Below are 18911 nucleotides of genomic sequence, written 5' to 3' on the forward strand. Positions count from 1 at the left end.
AACTGGTGATTCTACTCTAGACAGTATTCTCTAACAACACACAGCTTTTACACACTAGATCAAAAAGCAGCATAACCTCCTATACTACTGTACAAAAATCATTTCTTATTTTAGCCAACTCTTATAAACAAAGAAAAAACTGCAAGACCATATTTTAATGGAAAACTCATGCCCCTGAAAGCAGGGAACACAACATTTACAATTTCACATGCACTTTTAATGCTTTGTCTCCAACTACACTCTGCACACACCAACAGTACAGACCTGTTAGCAAGGAGGAGAAGGTAAGAGATACAGAAGAGCAGTGGAATATTGTAGAGAGAAAGAGAAAAGATATGTAGGAGAAATTATCCCAGAATGGAGATGAGGCCTGATGGTGATAAATTAAGTCTTTGCTCATCTCTCCCCCAGTTCCACCATCCAAAATTCCCACCCTTAACTACTCAGAAGTCCCAAAAAGTTTAATAGCTCCTGAATGAACTATAAAAATGCCTTAAGAGAACATCCCAAAACCTTCTATCTTGATTGAAAAATGTAAAACTCATAACCACCTAGTCTACCTCTAAATTTTAAGCCACTCAGCACTGGATCCTTGCAAGTTTTTGCTAGACAACAAAGATTTCTGTGCGAACCACATGAAGTTCAACAAGGCCAAGGGCAAGGTCCTGCACGTGGGTCGGGGCAACCCCAAGCACAAACACAGGCTGGGTGGAGAATGGGTTGAGAGCAGCCCTGAGGAGAAGGACTTGGGGGTGATGGTTGTTGAGAAGCTCAACATGAGCCGGCAACGTGCGCTGGCAGCCCAGAAAGCCAACCGTGTCCTGGGCTGCATCCCCAGCAGCGTGGCCAGCAGGGTGAGGGAGGGGATTCTGCCCCTCTGCTCCGCTCTCGGGAGACCCCCCCTGCAGTGCTGCATCCAGCTCTGGGGCCCCCAACACAAGAAGGACACGGAGCTGTTGGAGCGAGTCCAGAGGAGGCCATGGAGATGCTCAGAGGGCTGGAGCCCCTCTGCTATGGAGACAGGCTGAGAGAGTTGGGGCTGTTCAGCCTGGAGAAGAGAAGGCTCCGGGGAGACCTTCTAGCACCTTCCAGTACCTGAAGGGCCTACAGGAAAGCTGGAGAGGGGCTTTTTACAAGGGCATGGAGTGACAGGACGAGGGGGAATGGTTTTAAACTGAAAGAGGGGAGATTTAGATATTAGGAAGAAATTCTTTCCTGTGAGGGTGGTGAGACCCTGGACCAGGTTGCCCAGAGAAGCTGTGGCTGCCCCCTCCCTGACAGTGCTCAAGGCCAGCTTGGATGGGGCTTGGAGCAACCTGGTCTGGTGGAAGGTGTCCCTGCCCGTGGCAGGGGGGTTGGAACTAGATGGTCTTTAAGGTCCCTCCCAACCCAAACCAGTCTGTGGTTTCGTTCCTCTGACAGGGAGCTGCAGGCTGCACAGGCTCTAACCACCTGATTACAGAACAGAGAACTGCAATCACTCTCACCAATCTTCCCTAAAACATTACAGTATATCAATATCCTCCCTGAACACTGGATATCAGAATCCAATATAATTACTGAGCATTACAGCTTTTTCAAATAGTCCAAATCAAACTTGTTCACACAGATCTGAGAACTGCTTCAGCTTCTCCCTCATTTCTCAGCTGAAGTCCCACAGCCTTATTTGATATCGAGCTACTCCTTCACTCCATTTGCTGAAGTTCAATTTTCTCTTGAAAACCTTTAATACGTGCCACCTGTAACTTTTACCATCACATTATTCAACCTTTCTCCACATAAATCATCGATTCTATAGCTTATAAAGTAAAAGCTGAATCTGCCTGCCCCAGGACACCCCACAGTTTTTTTCTGTTGAGTTCTGGTTCTTCTCACACAAAGAACACTTTAAATGCTTTAATGTTTTTTTGTGAGGTCCTTGACTGTTGTTTGGGGTTTTTTTTTCCTCAAGAAGTCGCAACAAATGTTTGCACTTGTGTGAACATATGCACAAAATCATGAACATTTTCATTTTAACTCCTTATCAAGGATTACAGATCAGAAAATCTGACAAATAACCTATTTTAAATTCCAGGCTCCTATGTAAAAGTTATTCCCTTTTCCCAGTAACAGCCCTCAGCATCCAGCAACCAGCTTCCTATTTTCTTTCCTGCCATCCTCATTAATGCAGGTGGGGAGTTTAAGCGAGGGAAATCATAGCACAAGAATATAAACTGAGAAAAGCAAAAAGCAAAGAGATACTTCAAGATGATGGCTGTAACCAAACATAACCATACACACGACCGAGTTAGTTACACAGTCAGGAGTTACCATTACACCTTACTCCTGCTCAAAATGCAAAAAAACCAGAATGGGATAACATAAAAGCTCACTTCTCATTCAACTCAGTGGCAAAAGTGCCCTCCATTTCCACTGCACAACTTCAGCCCATGAAGAAAATTATTAGAAATAAACCACGCTCTGTATATTCAATTTTGAAATGAAGATCTGTTAGTAGTATAGAGGATGCCAGAATGACTGAGTTCACAGTGACCTAGTAGGTACGTGTACAGGCATGCCTGCCTGAACGTAACTCCCCCTTCTAGCCTGTACTTCACAGTATTTTGCAAGTCCAACTCTAGCCATCCAAGCCCAGCAAGGGAAAGCAAGCTCAGTGATATTGATTGGCAATAAGCAAATTACTTACATTAACTCTGAAAGCTTGTACAGTGTTATCCAGGAGAAGAATGTTGCAGACCACCTCCGTATGCTGCCTGTCTCGTGCCAGCTCAGACGCTCGTACATTGTAGGTTCTGCCAGCAGGCAAGCGGAAACGTGCGGTCATTACTGTCCACACAGGGTCTTTAGGCGAAACAAAAATAAAATGAAAAATAAAGATCAAAAAAGTGCAAATGCAAGAATGTCATACTTCAAAGGAAGGTCAACACGCAGCAAGTCTGTTGTTAAAAAAACTCCAGCACAGACAAAAGAAAAATAAGTACTAATTTCATGGTATCCCATAATGAAACAGTGTATTACAAAGTACAACACAACCTTATTCCAAAATACTTTATTTCTTTTACTGTCTATCCATTGCCCACTCCCTCCCTATTTTAAGGTTGTTTTGTGAGTTTGGGTTTTTTCTTTTTTTTTTTTTTTTTAAAGATTCAGATGCATTTTGACTTCAAAAAGCATTCTAACTGCTGGGCACCGTGGCTACTAGGCTCCCAATATTAGAGGCAATTAGGTAATTAATTTCAGTGCAAAATAAAAAAAAATAATGCTTACACCATGAAGCTTTATGAAGAAAAACCATGCAGAAAAACAGTAAACACACAAAGATTTTGATGCATTATTCTGCAAAGCTTGTGCATTCACTGTATAATCATTAGACATGAGAATACACAGCAATAACAAACACATTAGCATTGCTTTTATTTTTTTTTAAATTCCAACGTGAAGAGATAAAGGTTTGTCAAACTACTGAATCTAGGTCGTTTGATGGGATTTACGTAGTTAGTTTGGAAGCACAAACAATTCTTGTTCTCCAACTAAGGAACCGTGACCAACAGAAGTCTCCACCCTGCTCCAAGTGCTGATAAATCAAATGCAAGAGCTGAAATGTGACTTTCCCTTTTCAACACTAAGATTGTAACGATTATCTCGTAACCCCAGTCCAGCAAAGTGCTTCTGTGCATACCTGATGCTACTAGCCCTCTCCAACTATACGAGTTACTTTAAGTACACGGCAGGATTAGGGCCTGTGATTCACTTAATTACACGCTCAGCAAACTATTTCTACATCCTTTGACAAGGGCGTAAGAAAACAGAAAGTTTCATAACTTAAGTAGAGAATATATTGAGAGAGAAAATTAAAATACCTTAAAAAGGAGTAAAGCAAAACATATTCTCAAAACAGAATAGAAAATGATTGATTTTTCCTTATTCTGTGAAAAATTAGGAAGACTGCAAAAATGTTTAGATGTTTGCTTCCTATTTTGAGAGGGGTGGCTGTGTATCTTTCAGCATGACCACACATCTCAGACATAAAAAAATCTTTTTGATGATAATCCATCCTTACAAAATGTTTCAGTTTTGACTTAACCAACACTTTCAGATCAAAAAGGACTTGTTTCCTTACCAGACAGCTTTATTTTTTGGCCACTCAGTCACTCTGGCTTCAGCACTGCAATGCTGTGTTCGTGCAGAATTGCAGCAAGTTTATTTTTGTTTTGCCAAACCAACACGACACAGAGAGAAAGAATAAAGATACCAGATAAACCCACCAGCTGCAAGCTAAACTCATTACTTTCTCTTAATGACAACATAATGAAAAATCGTGTCTCAAACATTAGAACTCCACAGTAAAGCCTAACAAGAAAGCACACGTCTGACGACAACTCATGAGGGGGCTGCTTCCACTTCTACAAGTCTCAGAAATAAAAGGCAGAAGAAAACCTTTAACAGAGAAGAACAGGCAACTGAACCTCCATACCAGTGATCTGAGCCAATAACGTGACATTTCATAGAATCACAGACTGGTTTGGGTTGGAGGAACCTTAAAGGGACCTTGTTTAGCCTGGAGAAGAGGAGGCTCAGAGGTGACCTTATTACAGTCTACAACTACCTGAAGGGAGGTTGTAGTGAGGTGGGAGCTGACCTCTTCTCCCAGGCAACTAGTGATAGGACAAGAGGACACAGCCTCAAGCTTCGCCAGGGGAGGTTCAGGTTGGACATTAGGAAGCATTTCTTCTCAGCAAGGGTCATTAGCCATTGGAAGGGGCTGCCCAGGGAGGTGGTGGAGTCACCATCTCTGGAGGGGTTTAAGAAAAGACTGGACATGGCACTTAGTGCCCTGGTCTAGTTGACATGGTGGTGTCAGGGCAATGGTTGGACTCGATGATCCCAGAGGGCTCTTCCAACCTGGTTGATTCTGTGTAAAGATCGTCTAGTTCCAACCCTCTGCCACGGGCAGGGACACCTTAAACGATATTTCATGGCACACAGCCACGACCTAAAGTCAATCCCCTTACGAGCCATAACGGCGTACAGATCAGCATCTTTATCAGTGCAGCTACACAACCAAGAACTACAGCCAAGACTTCAGAGTGGCATTTGCCTGTGAGCTGAATAAAAGGAGGTTTCAGAAAAGCACGCAATTTGGTTAGAAACAGTTTATCCATAGCCCAGAAACAACCCTTTGACAGGCATATTTTACAAGGATTTGCATAAGTGACAAATCAACCAAGACACAGCGAGGGTTATCTCAGAGTCCTTTCCCACGAACACAAACCCCAGTGCACAGAGTAGGACTGGTTACCTTCCAAGTAAATATTGCAGCCCTTACAAAACCATTCGGTAGCGACCTAGGAGGGTCCAACTCAACAATTCACAATTTCACAGCAGAAAGAGACTTGTTAAAGGCCAGAAACCATCATGCTTTAAGGGAACAAAAGGTTAAATCTCACCTTTGCCTCCTGTTCTCTCCCCTATTTTTGTCTTATTTGCTGATCAAGACTGATAATATTTCTTCCTTCCTCATCACTGCCTTAAACTAGACAGAAACTTCTGGGTTTCAGAAACCACAAGGCTAGTTGCCTGCAGGTGAAGGGAGGTTGTAGCGAAGTGGGAGTCGGCCTCTTCTCCCAGGCAACCAGCGATAGGACAAGAGGACACAGCCTCAAGCTTCGCCAGGGGAGGTTCAGGTTGGACATTAGGAAGCATTTCTTCTCAGCAAGGGTCATTAGCCAGTGGAAGGGGCTGCCCAGGGAGGTGGTGGAGTCACCATCTCTGGAGGGGTTTAAGAAAAGACTGGACATGGCACTTAGTGTCATGGTCTAGTTGACATGGTGGTGTCAGGGCAACGGTTGGACTCGATGATCCCAGAGGGCTCTTCCAACCTGGTTGATTCTGTGATTCTGTGATACTGCATGTCACACATATAATACGTAGTGGCCTGAACAGCCATCCTGCATTAGACAAGCTTCTTCCATGCAACTAAGAGGCTTTTGCAACTACAGTTTTACAACTAAGTGTAATAACTGAAATCCTGCAATACTTGTACAAAATGGAACTATAACAGCCGTGAAAGTAATAGAGAGGAAGGTGACAAAAGACAGAATATTTTCGGCAGATCGCATTCGAAGTCATTCTTACCCCAGATGTCAGCAAAGAAACTATGAAGTATGTAGGGATTATGTTTAGAACGCCTCCACACTCACATGCTCTCTGAAAAATACTCCTCCTTCAAATATCTGCCAGGGCTATTACAGGTAACTGCTTTGTGGCCACTTTTGTGTACACAACCCATATTTACAGCTCTATCAGCACACACACATACAAAAAGGACACAGTTCTTAAGCACAGACAGACCGTGCAATTACTGGTCTTACTGTGACACACTTGTTTTACAATACGGTTGGCCCCAAACTGTACTCATACCATCTTTACTACTCCTTTCTTCCAGAAATACACGCACCAAGAACACGGACAATATTATTTCTCCTGACCAGGTACTGCCATTCTTGCTATACATTTTGAAAACCTACTAGCAAAATAACGAGATGGTTAGCTATTGCTTATGAGGTTATAAATCATAACTATCTGATTTCCCAGCAAATACTGATATATAAAATGATAAAAATGATAAAAATTCAGCTACGCTGGTTGCATACTTCTGTAACGAAATATGTTATAGCTAAAGTTAGTATGGAACAAATAAAGAACGGACTTGAAGCTCCAAAGCAAAATCTACAGCCCCAAAAGAAATAGGAGTAAAGACAAAAGGTGAGATTCAACCAAAAAAGTTTGAAAACAACTGGTTTAAACAGCAGGTTAACTTAAGCAAGGCACTACTGTGTGTGCATATCCGTGTCATGGACAGCACCACGGCCACTTACCCTAAAAATCTTTCTAGATATGCAAGTGGATTATTTAAATTGGACTTAAATTGGATTAATCTTTGCATATGAAGACGGTTTCTGCTTATAATTTTTCAGCATCTTCTGCTAAGCATGTAGCGTTTAGACCCTTGAATTAATAATCCAAAGCACATGCTGCTACAGCAACTGGAGAAGGACAGAACTTGTGCAATGAAACTCCACTTACCTCTCAGGTCTATATTTCCTGCCTGAGCTCAGGTTTCAAGCCATGAAGCAATTCTAGGGAGTGTTCTCTATCACAGGACAGAACATTCCGGCGATACTGGCTCGGTTAGGGCGTTAAGGAGCATACAGAAGCTCCACAAGTGATTTCTCGGCATCCTCTATTCTTTTACGTAAAAGTGTACAGTAAAATGACAATTTGCTTGGGCTTGCAATAAACTAACCGCTTTTAAGCAGCTTAATAAAAAAGCAGTTGGTTAAGAAGGTAATTAACTGAAATTTAATTTATCCAAGAGTGCAACCGATTCGCTGACTTTAAAGAGTTCTTTTAAGGCGAGTTTGCATTGTGTACCGTACACCAAGACACCACCTTAGCACAGTACAGTATGTGCATGAAAGGACAGGAGAAATTTCATTTTTCATGGCTAATCTAAAGCCCCTAAGAACATGTGCTGCCAGATTTCCTTTTGTTTAGAAGCTGGTATTTTAGCGACCCAGGAGGCATATATTTCCACTGCAGCCCACCTGCTGATTTGGGTCCAACGTAGTATATGAATTTGCTACAAGAGGTGGAAAAATAAGCCAGACTCATCGAAAACCCACATTCTTATAACATGATGTAGCTTCAATACATTAAATAGGTTACAGACCCAATGGTTACTAAAATTATCCAGACGTTCCAATTAGGAGGAAAAAAAAAAAAACTATTAGAAGTACAAAGAAAATTTTGCAGGTTTAAACAGAGTAATACAATCTACTGCATTCCAAACAAACACTGAGTTATATCTAGAACCCATCTTCATATGTGTTTACTGAAAACATGCTAGTGAAACTATATTAAATGTTTAAATCAAAACCAGTTTGAAAATGCTAAGCGTTAGTTGATTGTGCACCATTTGGAGGGAAGTCCACGTTAGTCCAACAAATAAAAGTTCAAACTTCTTCTCTTTCAAGAATTTGTTTTGAAAGCTTTCAGCAGTTCTGATGTAGCACACAGCTTCAGGACATTCTGATAAATAAATAAATAAGGGTAGAAATGCATTTTCCTTTAAGTGAATCGACCCATACACTACAGTCCTGAACTGGTTCCAACAATTCATACTTCACTCACTTCTTCCTGCTTTCTGCTCACCAAACAATGGGAAGTATCCCTAATTCTTGAGAGTTGATATGTAAACTTTGGGTCATTTCACTTTGTTGTCACCAGGTACAAAGGTTTAAGCTAGCCTTCTAGCCAGGAAACAGCATCATTAAAGATTACACGCTCTACCAAAATCCGGGGTTTTTGTAAGTTTATTAATTATCGGTAATATATAAATTAATCAAATTCATTCTGCTTAAGGAAAATAATATACTTCAGAGGTGACCTTAGTGCAGTCTACAACTACCTGAAGGGAGGTTGTAGTGAAGTGGGAGTCGGCCTCTTCTCCTGGGCAACCAGCGACAGGACAAGAGGACACAGCCTCAAGCTTCGCCAGGGGAGGTTCAGGTTGGACATTAGGAAGCATTTCTTCTCAGCAAGGGTCATTAGCCATTGGAAGGGGCTGCCCAGGGAGGTGGTGGAGTCACCATCTCTGGAGGGGTTTAAGAAAAGACTGGACATGGCACTTAGTGCCATGGTCTAGTTGACGTGGTGGCGTAAGGGCAACGGTTGGACTCGATGATCCCTGAGGTCTCTTCCAACCTGATTGATTCTGTGATTCTGTGACTTTGGCATTGGAAGTTAGGAAGGTAGTTTCCAAAACCTCAGCAACTTCTCTTCACTGGTGGGTAACCAAACTGTCCTCTCATTAGCGTAGGTACCTGCGTGGGGCTAGCAGCTTTGGGGCTCCAAGCTCACCCCCCTCCTCGGTCAGGTCTTCCCTCACCCTTCTTTACAGCCTGGCCCCGAGCAGCCCCCACGTTTCATATGCAAAACTGGTACATCAAACTTATCTCATCTCCAGCTGCTTTTACACATTCCCTCAAGACTTCTGTTATCTGTGGGCAGTCTGAGCTGCTTGATTAAATCCCTCATAGATGCAAGAAGTACAGAACAGCAAAAGAAATTCCTGTCTGCAAGTATTTCTTGACAGCAATAAAGTGCAACACACTCACATGTCCCCAAAATGTCCATGATCTCACCTGCATTTCAGTGAACGTGCTACTCTTACATCCTCAGTCCTCAACCACATAAAGAGCCACATCTAACACAAAAAGCACTAATTCTTAAAGTACATCTGACAGTTTCTGAAAATTTTGGGCCCAAAATTCAGCAGCTGAGAGAAAAGAAGTTGAATTTAGTCTCCCTCCTCCACCATCAGCTTCTCCTATACATGAGCCAATAACAGCGAATTAATATTCTATCCACTTATTCAGATAAGTTTCCAAAATTGTTAATTCATCTCAGTTTATGAACATGAGGATTTCATGGGGTTGGCTGTGGATTTCAGTAGAGGCTCGACACTTAAATTAGTAATTACTCTCAGTCTAAAAATTACTTGAGGACTTCTTTTTAGAATTCCTTTTTCTTTATCGAAGACCTCCTTCGATAATGCTTTTTATCTACTTCTTTGGCTAGGGATTTCAAATTTGAACAACTGCTGTGTGATACGAAGCAAGATTTTCCCTGTTATAATCACATAATTACTAACAGAAACAGAAGGTTAAAGGCAAAACACCCTGCTCTGTCACTCCCAGAACTTCATTCTTTCCAATATAAAAATAATAATTAATGAGTGTTCGGTCACCCTACATGGGATAGCGGCCAATTTGCTAGAGAAAGCTGGAGGATGTATCCCAGAAGACAGCAAATCAGTTTGGTAGTACTGTAGCAATCTACTACTTCACCTGAAAAATAAACTATTTCGACAATTTGCCAGTTCCCTCCCTTGCTCCTCCCTTCCCCCAAGAACAAGAGCACAGCGAACAGAAAAGCCTATTATTATAAGTGACACTTCTGTCTAATTAAATGTCAATACTCATTATGCTTGAACTGTATGCACAACGCTCCAAAAAAAGCCTCTCAGAAATTCAGCTGCTTCCTTTCTCTGCTTCGGGTCCTTAAGCAGGACGGTGCAGGAAGTCTGGCGGCTGCTTTTCTTCACTCCTATACGTAACATTTCAGGAAAAACAAAGACAGCAAGAGAAAATTCATTAGTTTGAGATTATAATGCTTCCTGGCACAGTTTAGAAGTTCTTAGAACTTACTAGTACTTAGTAAATTTAGTAGTTCTTAGAAACCATGCCATCCACTGCCAATTATTTTGAACCTAAAACCTTTATGTTCACCCTTTCTACGCCCAGTCTTTTCTCACATGAAGAAAGTAACTCTTCCATCTCCACTATCTAGGACTCTCCATTAGATACAGCCTGAGAAGATACTAAAATTCTTTTTGAGACCAAAAAAAAAAGACAAATAGACTTACAAATACAGATTCCAAACAGCTCACTGTGGTACATTTTACACCCATTTTTAAGTTTCAAATTTATTTTCAGAGAATACTTGCCCACCCCACATGACAACTGGCAGCCTGATAAACGCACTGGGTTTCCATGGCACATCCTTTCAGAGTAAAGCTGATGTGTTTTTCCAGTTTTTGACCGGTTTTCTAGATGGGGAACTGAGCTTCAGAGAGGCTGAAGAAATACACCCAATACGCTAGAAGTCTGCCGCTAAGAAAGATCTAGAATTAAAATAGACTTTTTTTTTTAACCCTTCTGCAGGCAGCTGAAGCTAGAAACGTCTTTACTTAAAGATCTGGGTGTAGTTTAAGGCCCGTAATATGAAAACAGAAGCTGTGGTCACTGCACTGCTACACGACCACTTCAGCCAGCGAGATGGACAGCAAAGAAACACGTGCACCGAGTTTGTAGCAGCCCACGCTCCTGGAATAAGCAATTTAGGATGGAAAATGGCAAAACTAGCAGGAAAAAAAATTAAATCTAACTATTTTTACAAATTAAAAAAAAAAATGCAGATCAAACCCTGTGGAAGGCAGATAGCTGAAGCGGTCAGAAAAGGACAAAGCTGCCAGGAGAAAGAACTAGGAAGAGAAGTACTGTTTAGATATCACAAAATGGTGAATTTAAGTATCCTTCTATACTTAAAAAATATCATAAATTAAACAAATATGCAAATACAGTGATAAGGCATAAAACCACCTTGTTGCCTAGGACGCAGCTGTCAGCTCATAATATTTGGAGGCGTTCATCATGTGTAAAGATTACTAGAAATAAATAGAAAAGTTGTCCAAGTTGAGTTCCACCTCCAGTATTTTAAATTTGATTATATCCATAACCTGCCCTTGTTTGAAAACAAGCCTTCAAAACGGCAATCCCTGACCCTCACACGGATGATTACTACATCTAACGCTTCCCATTCCTGGAGCTGGATCTCGTATTCTTGGTTTCGTGACTCGATGCTATAAAAAGATGTAATAAATAGAGACTATAATGAAACATTACTAAAATAACCCAGTACAGCCCTTTTAGGACACTAATTATTAACAGCCTGACTACACGTGCTGAATCAAGGAAAGGTAGCAAGCGAGAACTAGGTTTTGATTTCAGCTTTTCCATCTACAAATAGGAGGGGTTTTTAAACACAATTTAAGAAGCCAAAAAGAGAAAGAAATTACATGTAAATACCAACTGCTGGTCTTCAACAGTTGTATACAACTAAGCAGATAAAACAGGGGTAAAATACCAAATGCTGTAAAGTTACATGTTCTAACTCGGTGTGACTATAAGTGAACACAAGTCCCACATCCTACACAACCTACAAGCCTCAACCACAATTATCTGAAGACAACATCAACCTAAAACGTACCGATGGAGAACATCTGTGGGATAGCTATTAACCACTCAAGCACCCACAGATCAACAGCGCTGCACGCAGCGGGATCTTCCAAGTCCAGAGCAGCTTTAGCTCCAGCCATGGCATCTGTGTTGTGAAGCCTTCGAAGCTGATGGCAGTCTGAATCGAAAACAAACTGGCAAAATTGGGAAAAAAAGCTTTTCTTCTACTCATAGCCAACTTCAAGTTGGATTTTGGCTGGCACTAGAACTGAAGTATTAGACAGAGGGAGAAAAGTTGTCTGTGCATATTCTGTTTAGAGTTGCTAAACCTAAGCCAAATTATCTTCAACAGACTTAAACACAGCAGATGCTAATTCTAAGTCTGAATATAACCAATTGGACACTTTCCATCAAAATTACTTTTTAATCAGAAATGCCACTTCCACAAAATAGAAATTTTCACATGGAAAATTTCCATTTTTGCCAAAAAACACCAAGTTTCCACTGGAAACGTTAAAATAATGCCTGTCTGGCTACCTGCCTGGAAAACACTTGTCAACTCCGCTTCCTCCTCCAACAGAAAACCAACCAAGAGAAGTCTTCACAGAATCACAGAATGTTAGGGATTGGAAGGGACCTCGAAAGATCATCCAGTCCAATCCCCTGTCGGAGCAGGATCACCTAGATCATGTCACACAGGAACGCGTCCAGGCGGGTTTTGAATGTCTCCAGAGAAGGAGACTCCACCACCTCCCTGGGCAGCCTGTGCCAGTGCTCAGTCACCCTCACTGGAAAGAAGTTTTTCCTCAAATTTAAGTGGAACCTCCTGTGTTCCAGCTTGCACCCATTGCCCCTTGTCCTGTCAAGGGATGTCACTGAGAAGAGCCTGGCTCCATCCTCAGGACACTTGCCCTTTCCATATTTATAAACATTAATGAGGTCACCCCTCAGTCTCCTCTTCTCCAAGCTAAGGAGACCCAGCTCCCTCAGCCTCTCCTCATAAGGGAGATGTTCCACTCCCTTAATCACCTTCCTGGCTCTGCACTGGACTCTCTCTAGCAGTTCCCTGTCCTTCTTGAACTGAGGGGCCCAGAACTGGACACAATATTCCAGATGCGGCCTCACCAGGGTAGAGTAGAGGGGGTCTTCTAGCAGTGCTGCCCAGAGAAGTGACCTCACTCCATCCGTGCCCCGGGCTCTCAGCCGCCCTGCCTCGCACTCCTTTCCCGAGCACCTGGACACTCTGTCTCTCCCCAACTTTTTGGCCCTGAGGTACGAGAGTGGAGCAGGTCGCCTCTTCGGTTGCTCTTGAGGTGCGCCCTAGAGAGAGACCCAAAAGCACGTCAGGGCACTAGAACCAAAAGCTCTCTGCACAGGGTGAGAGCAGCTGATGGACCTGTCCAGTAGCAAAAGAATCATCCCGTTCATATCATCCCAAATTTTAAGTTCTCCTTTTATTTAAGAGCTCTCACATCTTTACAACTTGTCATGGATGGAGTGAGAGATGCACTTTGCCCATAGGAGAGAAACAACAACATACTTTCTTGATACAAAACAGTGAGTTAACAAAGTTCAATAGTAAATGCCAACAGTGGTTTAACAAGATTCAATGGCAAGGTACACTGCATGGAGGACAGGGACAGACAAAACTGTCAGGCAGCCCCTCCTGTTGAGTCACAAGGTTCAGAAAAGACCCTTGGCTTGGTCAGCGTTGACTTGGTCAACGGTTTGTGGCTAAAGGACTACATAGGCGCAATCAATCCTTTCTATCACTTAGCCAAGATCTCAAAGTTTCAGCGCTTATTCCCAGTTCGCTGACAAGAGTATCTGACATGATAAGGATTCTCTCGGCCTTGAGGAGTAACCTTGAAAGGCGTCTCTCCTCAAGGGGAGATCCTTGCGTGCAGCCTGCTGTCATTTCAGGAGAGCTCAACAGGCCCTGGGCTGTCCACTATTATATTTGCATACCAGCAAGACATCTGGGGCACTGTTCCAGACAGCCCTTGGCCACCATGTTGCCGTCCCCCAAAGCCCAGCTAAGCTGGATGCAGCCATCAGGACCCCCACTGGTGGTTATGGCTTAACCTGGGGGGATCACACCACCACACAACTTCAGCACAGCTTAGGTAAGTACTTTTCTGACTCGCCTCTGTCTCCTCTCAAAGATTTTCTTTATAGGAAACAGTTTCCGTTTTCAAGCCAGCTCAAGAGGACTAGAAGTTCAAAATTATTTGAGTGAATCTGGCAACGAAAGTATCACTCACATTCAAATGATTAAGCAGTTAAATTTGATAATCTGCAGTGAAATTTAAAAAAATAAATAAATAAATCACAGTTTTGGGGGTTTAGTTTCTTCAGCAAAGTATCTTAAAGAGGTCTAAGCTCCCCAGATTTGTAAATTGTACAAAACTCCTTTGTAAAAGGATCATTTTCAAAGATCTTGGCCAGGAAACGACAGGACAATTTTATCTGTACTCCTTATAAAATGAAACTCAAAGCCAAACCAAACGTTTTCCAAACTTGTGGCAGGGGTTATGACATGATTAAAGGTTAAGGCCAGACTGCAGGCTCCGTGCACTTATCTTCATACATTCTGAGCTTTATAAATTGTTAAACTGCAATCAATTTTGTACCTAAGTGAGCAAGAGGAAAAACTACCTTCATGCATATTTCTAAGAGTTACCTAAAAGTGCTTTTCCTTTTGGGATGCGTTTTCTTCTTTTGAAAATAAATTGACAAACTTACAGAAGCATCTGCAGAAAAAAGTACTGGAAGAAAATGTAACGCAAGAGGAAAACAAGATCCAAACTTACATGAAAAGTTTATAATTCTTACCAGGGTTCATCAAAAGAGGACTTCTGAGAAAACAAAGTTTTATTTTTTTGTTTCTGAATATGACTATGTTCTTTCTTATAGCGTTGCTCTTTATAGAGTTACACATAATACTTGGGATTTTCCACAAAATTGACTTAGAAAAAATAGCAGATGTTATTAACGGTGCGAAAAGCAACATCAGACTGACAAGGCTAACTGTGAATATACTGCAACAACAACAACAAAACACCCCAACATTCCCACATCCAAAAAGTAAAGTACAAAAGCTGCAGGTATACAACTGGAACAGGCACAAAACCTAGAAAGGAGGAATTTTGTTTGTCACTACAGCACCAAAACGAAGTCACAGAATGTCACCCAAGCGAAACAAAAATTCACTGACAAACTGTATTTATATACTATTCATCTCAGCCCACCCAATTCAATATCAGACTTTTAATTAGAAGTTAGATTCCTTTTACTAATGTAATAGTGAATTATATTCCAGGTACAGAGTATACATTGTCTATATAAAAACATTTAGTATCACTGCATTTAATAAAACATCCGACTGAGACAAATTATCTGGCCATTTTGCCTGGAGCTGAAAACTTCTAAAACCAGCTGCCGTTCAGAATCAGCAAGAAACTTTCAATACTGTTGGTTTGAGATGAATTAATTCAATTATTCTATTATTTACTGAATTTATTTTTAGTAAGAAAACAACAATCTTCCATGTTCAGGAAGACAACAGAGGCTTTAGTGCTTTTTTATCATACTCAGTATGAAGTTTCACATCCACTGAAAAAGCAGCACGTAACCATTAAACAAGCCAGTTAATCAACTAAAAATGAATCAATAAAAGAAACATCACCACTCCAGTGAGAATAAAACATTGCCAAGAAGGGCAAATGAACACACCCATGCAGAGTTAGCGCGTGCTGAAGGTAAAGAGCAACAGGCTATTAAAAGGAGAAAGTACTACAAAATTATAAAAGGCTATTTATAAGCTTCATGTCACACCACTATTTATCACACTGCTATTTATGGTTTCTCTCATGTATTTACCGCTTTTAAGCGAGAATGAAACCCTGAATGCAGTTTAATCACCTGCCTGTCACAGGGTCTTCCATTTCATTTACTTACTTCTCTGCTGCTCCTCATAGGAAGCTAGCACGTACCTCCTGCCACAAACCAACGCCAACCTGACTGCAGCCACAGCCCAATACAGAACTCCACACGGCAGCACAGCAAACCTTCTCAAACTGGTGGTATGAACGATCAGACCAATTTTTTTTTGAAAGCCAAATTCCAAGAAAACCATGCTGACAGGTGGTTACATATCTAGTCACCAAACTGAGTAAATGAAACACAAATCAACTTTTATACTACATTGCCTATAACTGACGTGTACTTATTCATAATAAAATAATCCAACCATAGAAGTTGCTCTCAAAAAAAGTCTTAATCAAGTGATTAATTTAGCCTTACATGCCACAGTGAAGTGCACACTACTTGTGCAAAAAAAATTACTGTTAAAAATGAACTAAGTTGTTTTACTGTTCAACTGTATACAGGAGAGACTGTGACATCCTAGCCTCTAACAGTCTTTTCCCACCGTTTTAAAAATAAGGATATAGCATTATTTTTCTCTTTGAAGTCAAATGACTGAGGCAGCACATTGATTTAAGAGCTTTCTATGCAAACTAATTCACTTTCCAACACAGCAGCTTTACAAAATGCTTAGCAAAAACAAAAAAACCAACCACATTTGGATAGTCTCTTCCGCTATATTGCAATTAACAGATATTATTGTAACTGAACAAAACCAGTTACAAACCCCAGGCTGTTAGAAAGGGTAAGTTTGCAAGGCTGCTCCATCTTTGCTGCAGTCGGTTCTCTTCGCTCCTCCACCAAGTGCTAAGCCCCAGAGCCAGCGACTACGCAAGGCAGGTCTGAAGGACAGATTTTAAGCAGTTCCCTCAGAGCTCTCGGTTGTCCTTTGAGCCTACTGAAAAAGCAGTTTAAGTAATAATGAATGATTATGCTGAACGTCTCTCTGCTTCGTATTCGTAACAAGCGTTTGAAGCGTGTGGTAGCCCATGAAAACCTGACAGCGGAGAACTAACACGAGGCTTAGTAAGCATGTTTTCAGCAAAGCTGGCATGCTACAAATGCCAGAAAGGGATTTCAGAGTCAAAATAAAAAGGTAATGTAAATCTGCAAGAAAAAACACACTTCTCCACAATACCGTGATTTCCAAAAGCACGTGAGGAACACACATTTCAAGTAGCTGATCTGCAATGACGGCCTAAGCAGCAGTCACAGGATAAACCTCACCCTGCTACCACATTCGTTATTTCTATACAAGGGGTGAAATTCTGTCTCCAAAGCCATCTGACAAGCATCTTGGCCAACAAGTCAACGTACTTGTAGGACAGCAGAACTTTAATATTTGGAAATTCAGTACAAGCTGTTATGTAGACAACCAACATTTAGCCAAACCCCTACCAAAGACACGGCAGCAACTCCTCCCAGTCAAAACTAAACATGGAACTGATGCTGCAGTTCTTAAATCTAGGAAGTAACTACTTCCTCAGGTGTACCTGTGGTCCGTGCCAAACACAGTAGAGGACTTAATAAGCATGCATATTTCTGCCCAGCATTTCCCTTCTCAAGGATCTGTATGTACTACCTGACCCACACTTCCAGCGTGCGCTGGTATGTGGAGACGTGAATCTCTGACAAACTGAAATTCCTCCAAGCCTGTGGATCCAGAAAGATTCAAGTCTTTTGACAGAAATGATAAATTTAAGTGTCCCTAATGAGAAAAAGATTTGCAGAATGTACCCCCATTTCCCACCTTCTTGTCCTTTTAGTAAAGGTAAGAATCAAAACTTCTGCTGTTTTCTATAAAACTTATGGAAGGGAAGCTGCCAGCAAGTAAAATCATCGTTTCCTTAAATACCTTTGCTTTGAGGCCATCATCGAACACTTTTTTCTGCTCAACTGCCAAGCAGTGAACATTTTGGGACAGATTCATTTCCCTTTTCTAAAAGGGAACAGAAGCCACTGTGGAAAAAACCCCAAACCTCTCAAAATACAGAGCACAAATGAGTATCTGTGCAGCATCTCCCTCTGAAGAGGGAGTCTGAGAGACTGCTGATGGCAGAAGGAAGGAACATCTAGAATTCAACCTGGTGTCAGCAACCCCAAAATTACAGGTAGTCCTTAGAAAAACATTCTCCATTAGATCAGGTGTGATTAGTTTCCACTAGTGTTAGCTTGCACAAATGAGAAACCATACCTGTAAGATCAATTCGGCAAGCAAACCTCAAAAATAATGAATGAGGCGAGTTTTACAAAGAATCTAGCTTCGTTTCCCAAAAGCTCTAACAGAGTTTACTCTAGGCATTTATGTTTTATTTAAAGGAAAATGCAGTTCTAAAATTTCCCACCACACATCTTGCTTATATTCAGAGTTCATGAAGTCACACTAAAAGGCTACAGCTCTTAGAGTCAAACTGTACCAGCACAGACTTGCAGAGAAATGAAAACAAGTTACAATAATGAACATTTAAGTTCCTTTTATGAAAACCATTACAGACAACAAAAATTCCTATCAAGTTGGTAACATAAACAAGAAAATTTTCTCAACATATTTTCTCATTTTATAAAGTCAGATATGGTTTCTCTTGGGAGAACCATTCTCCTATGAATATCTGACATCAAGTGCAAGATTTTTTGTCTTAGCAAGTACATGTTATCATCTCTGAAAGAAATAATAGATAACGGGACAGTGGAGATAGCACATTGTTAAGTTTATGTTTTCAGAAATTTACACATGGCTACTAATAGCCCTTTAAAAGTCATTAGGCATCATTAGGCAATTTAAATAATATACTAATTAAGTAATCTTAAAATAGCCTGGCTCTTGTTCCTGCTGTTTTCCCTAGAAAGGCAGGTACAAACATGGGTCAGATTCACTAGCTGATGGTTACAGATTCACAGGCTGATGCAGTAGCCATGCTGAAACTACAAAGATAATTACTTATTACTAAAACCATCAGTTCTGTACCATTCCCCTCCTTCAAGTATTCCAGATATGCTCCACATCCCTCCTTCACTTAAGGCTCTACCACAGTCCCCCTTCTGACTCTTCAGTTCCCTTCACCACTCAAATCCTTCCCTACATTATGTCCATTTCTCTAATCTCTCTGGCCTACTCCATCCTTG

The 18911-nt window shown here is 41.3% G+C and overlaps 1 protein-coding gene across 1 annotated transcript in view; it reads right to left on the bottom strand.

The window, feature by feature from the left end:
* Positions 1-18911, bottom strand: part of PTPN4 (protein tyrosine phosphatase non-receptor type 4) — a 117559-nt gene that overhangs the window by 70195 nt on the left and 28453 nt on the right. The window contains exon 2 of the mRNA XM_068407302.1: positions 2687-2841. Within this exon, the coding sequence (XP_068263403.1) occupies positions 2687-2824 (138 nt within the window). The 5' untranslated portion in view covers positions 2825-2841. The remainder of the gene's footprint in view (positions 1-2686; positions 2842-18911) is intronic.

This window comes from Nyctibius grandis, chromosome 9, assembly GCF_013368605.1.
Source record: "Nyctibius grandis isolate bNycGra1 chromosome 9, bNycGra1.pri, whole genome shotgun sequence".
In the NCBI taxonomy this organism is placed as follows: Eukaryota; Metazoa; Chordata; class Aves; order Nyctibiiformes; family Nyctibiidae; genus Nyctibius; species Nyctibius grandis.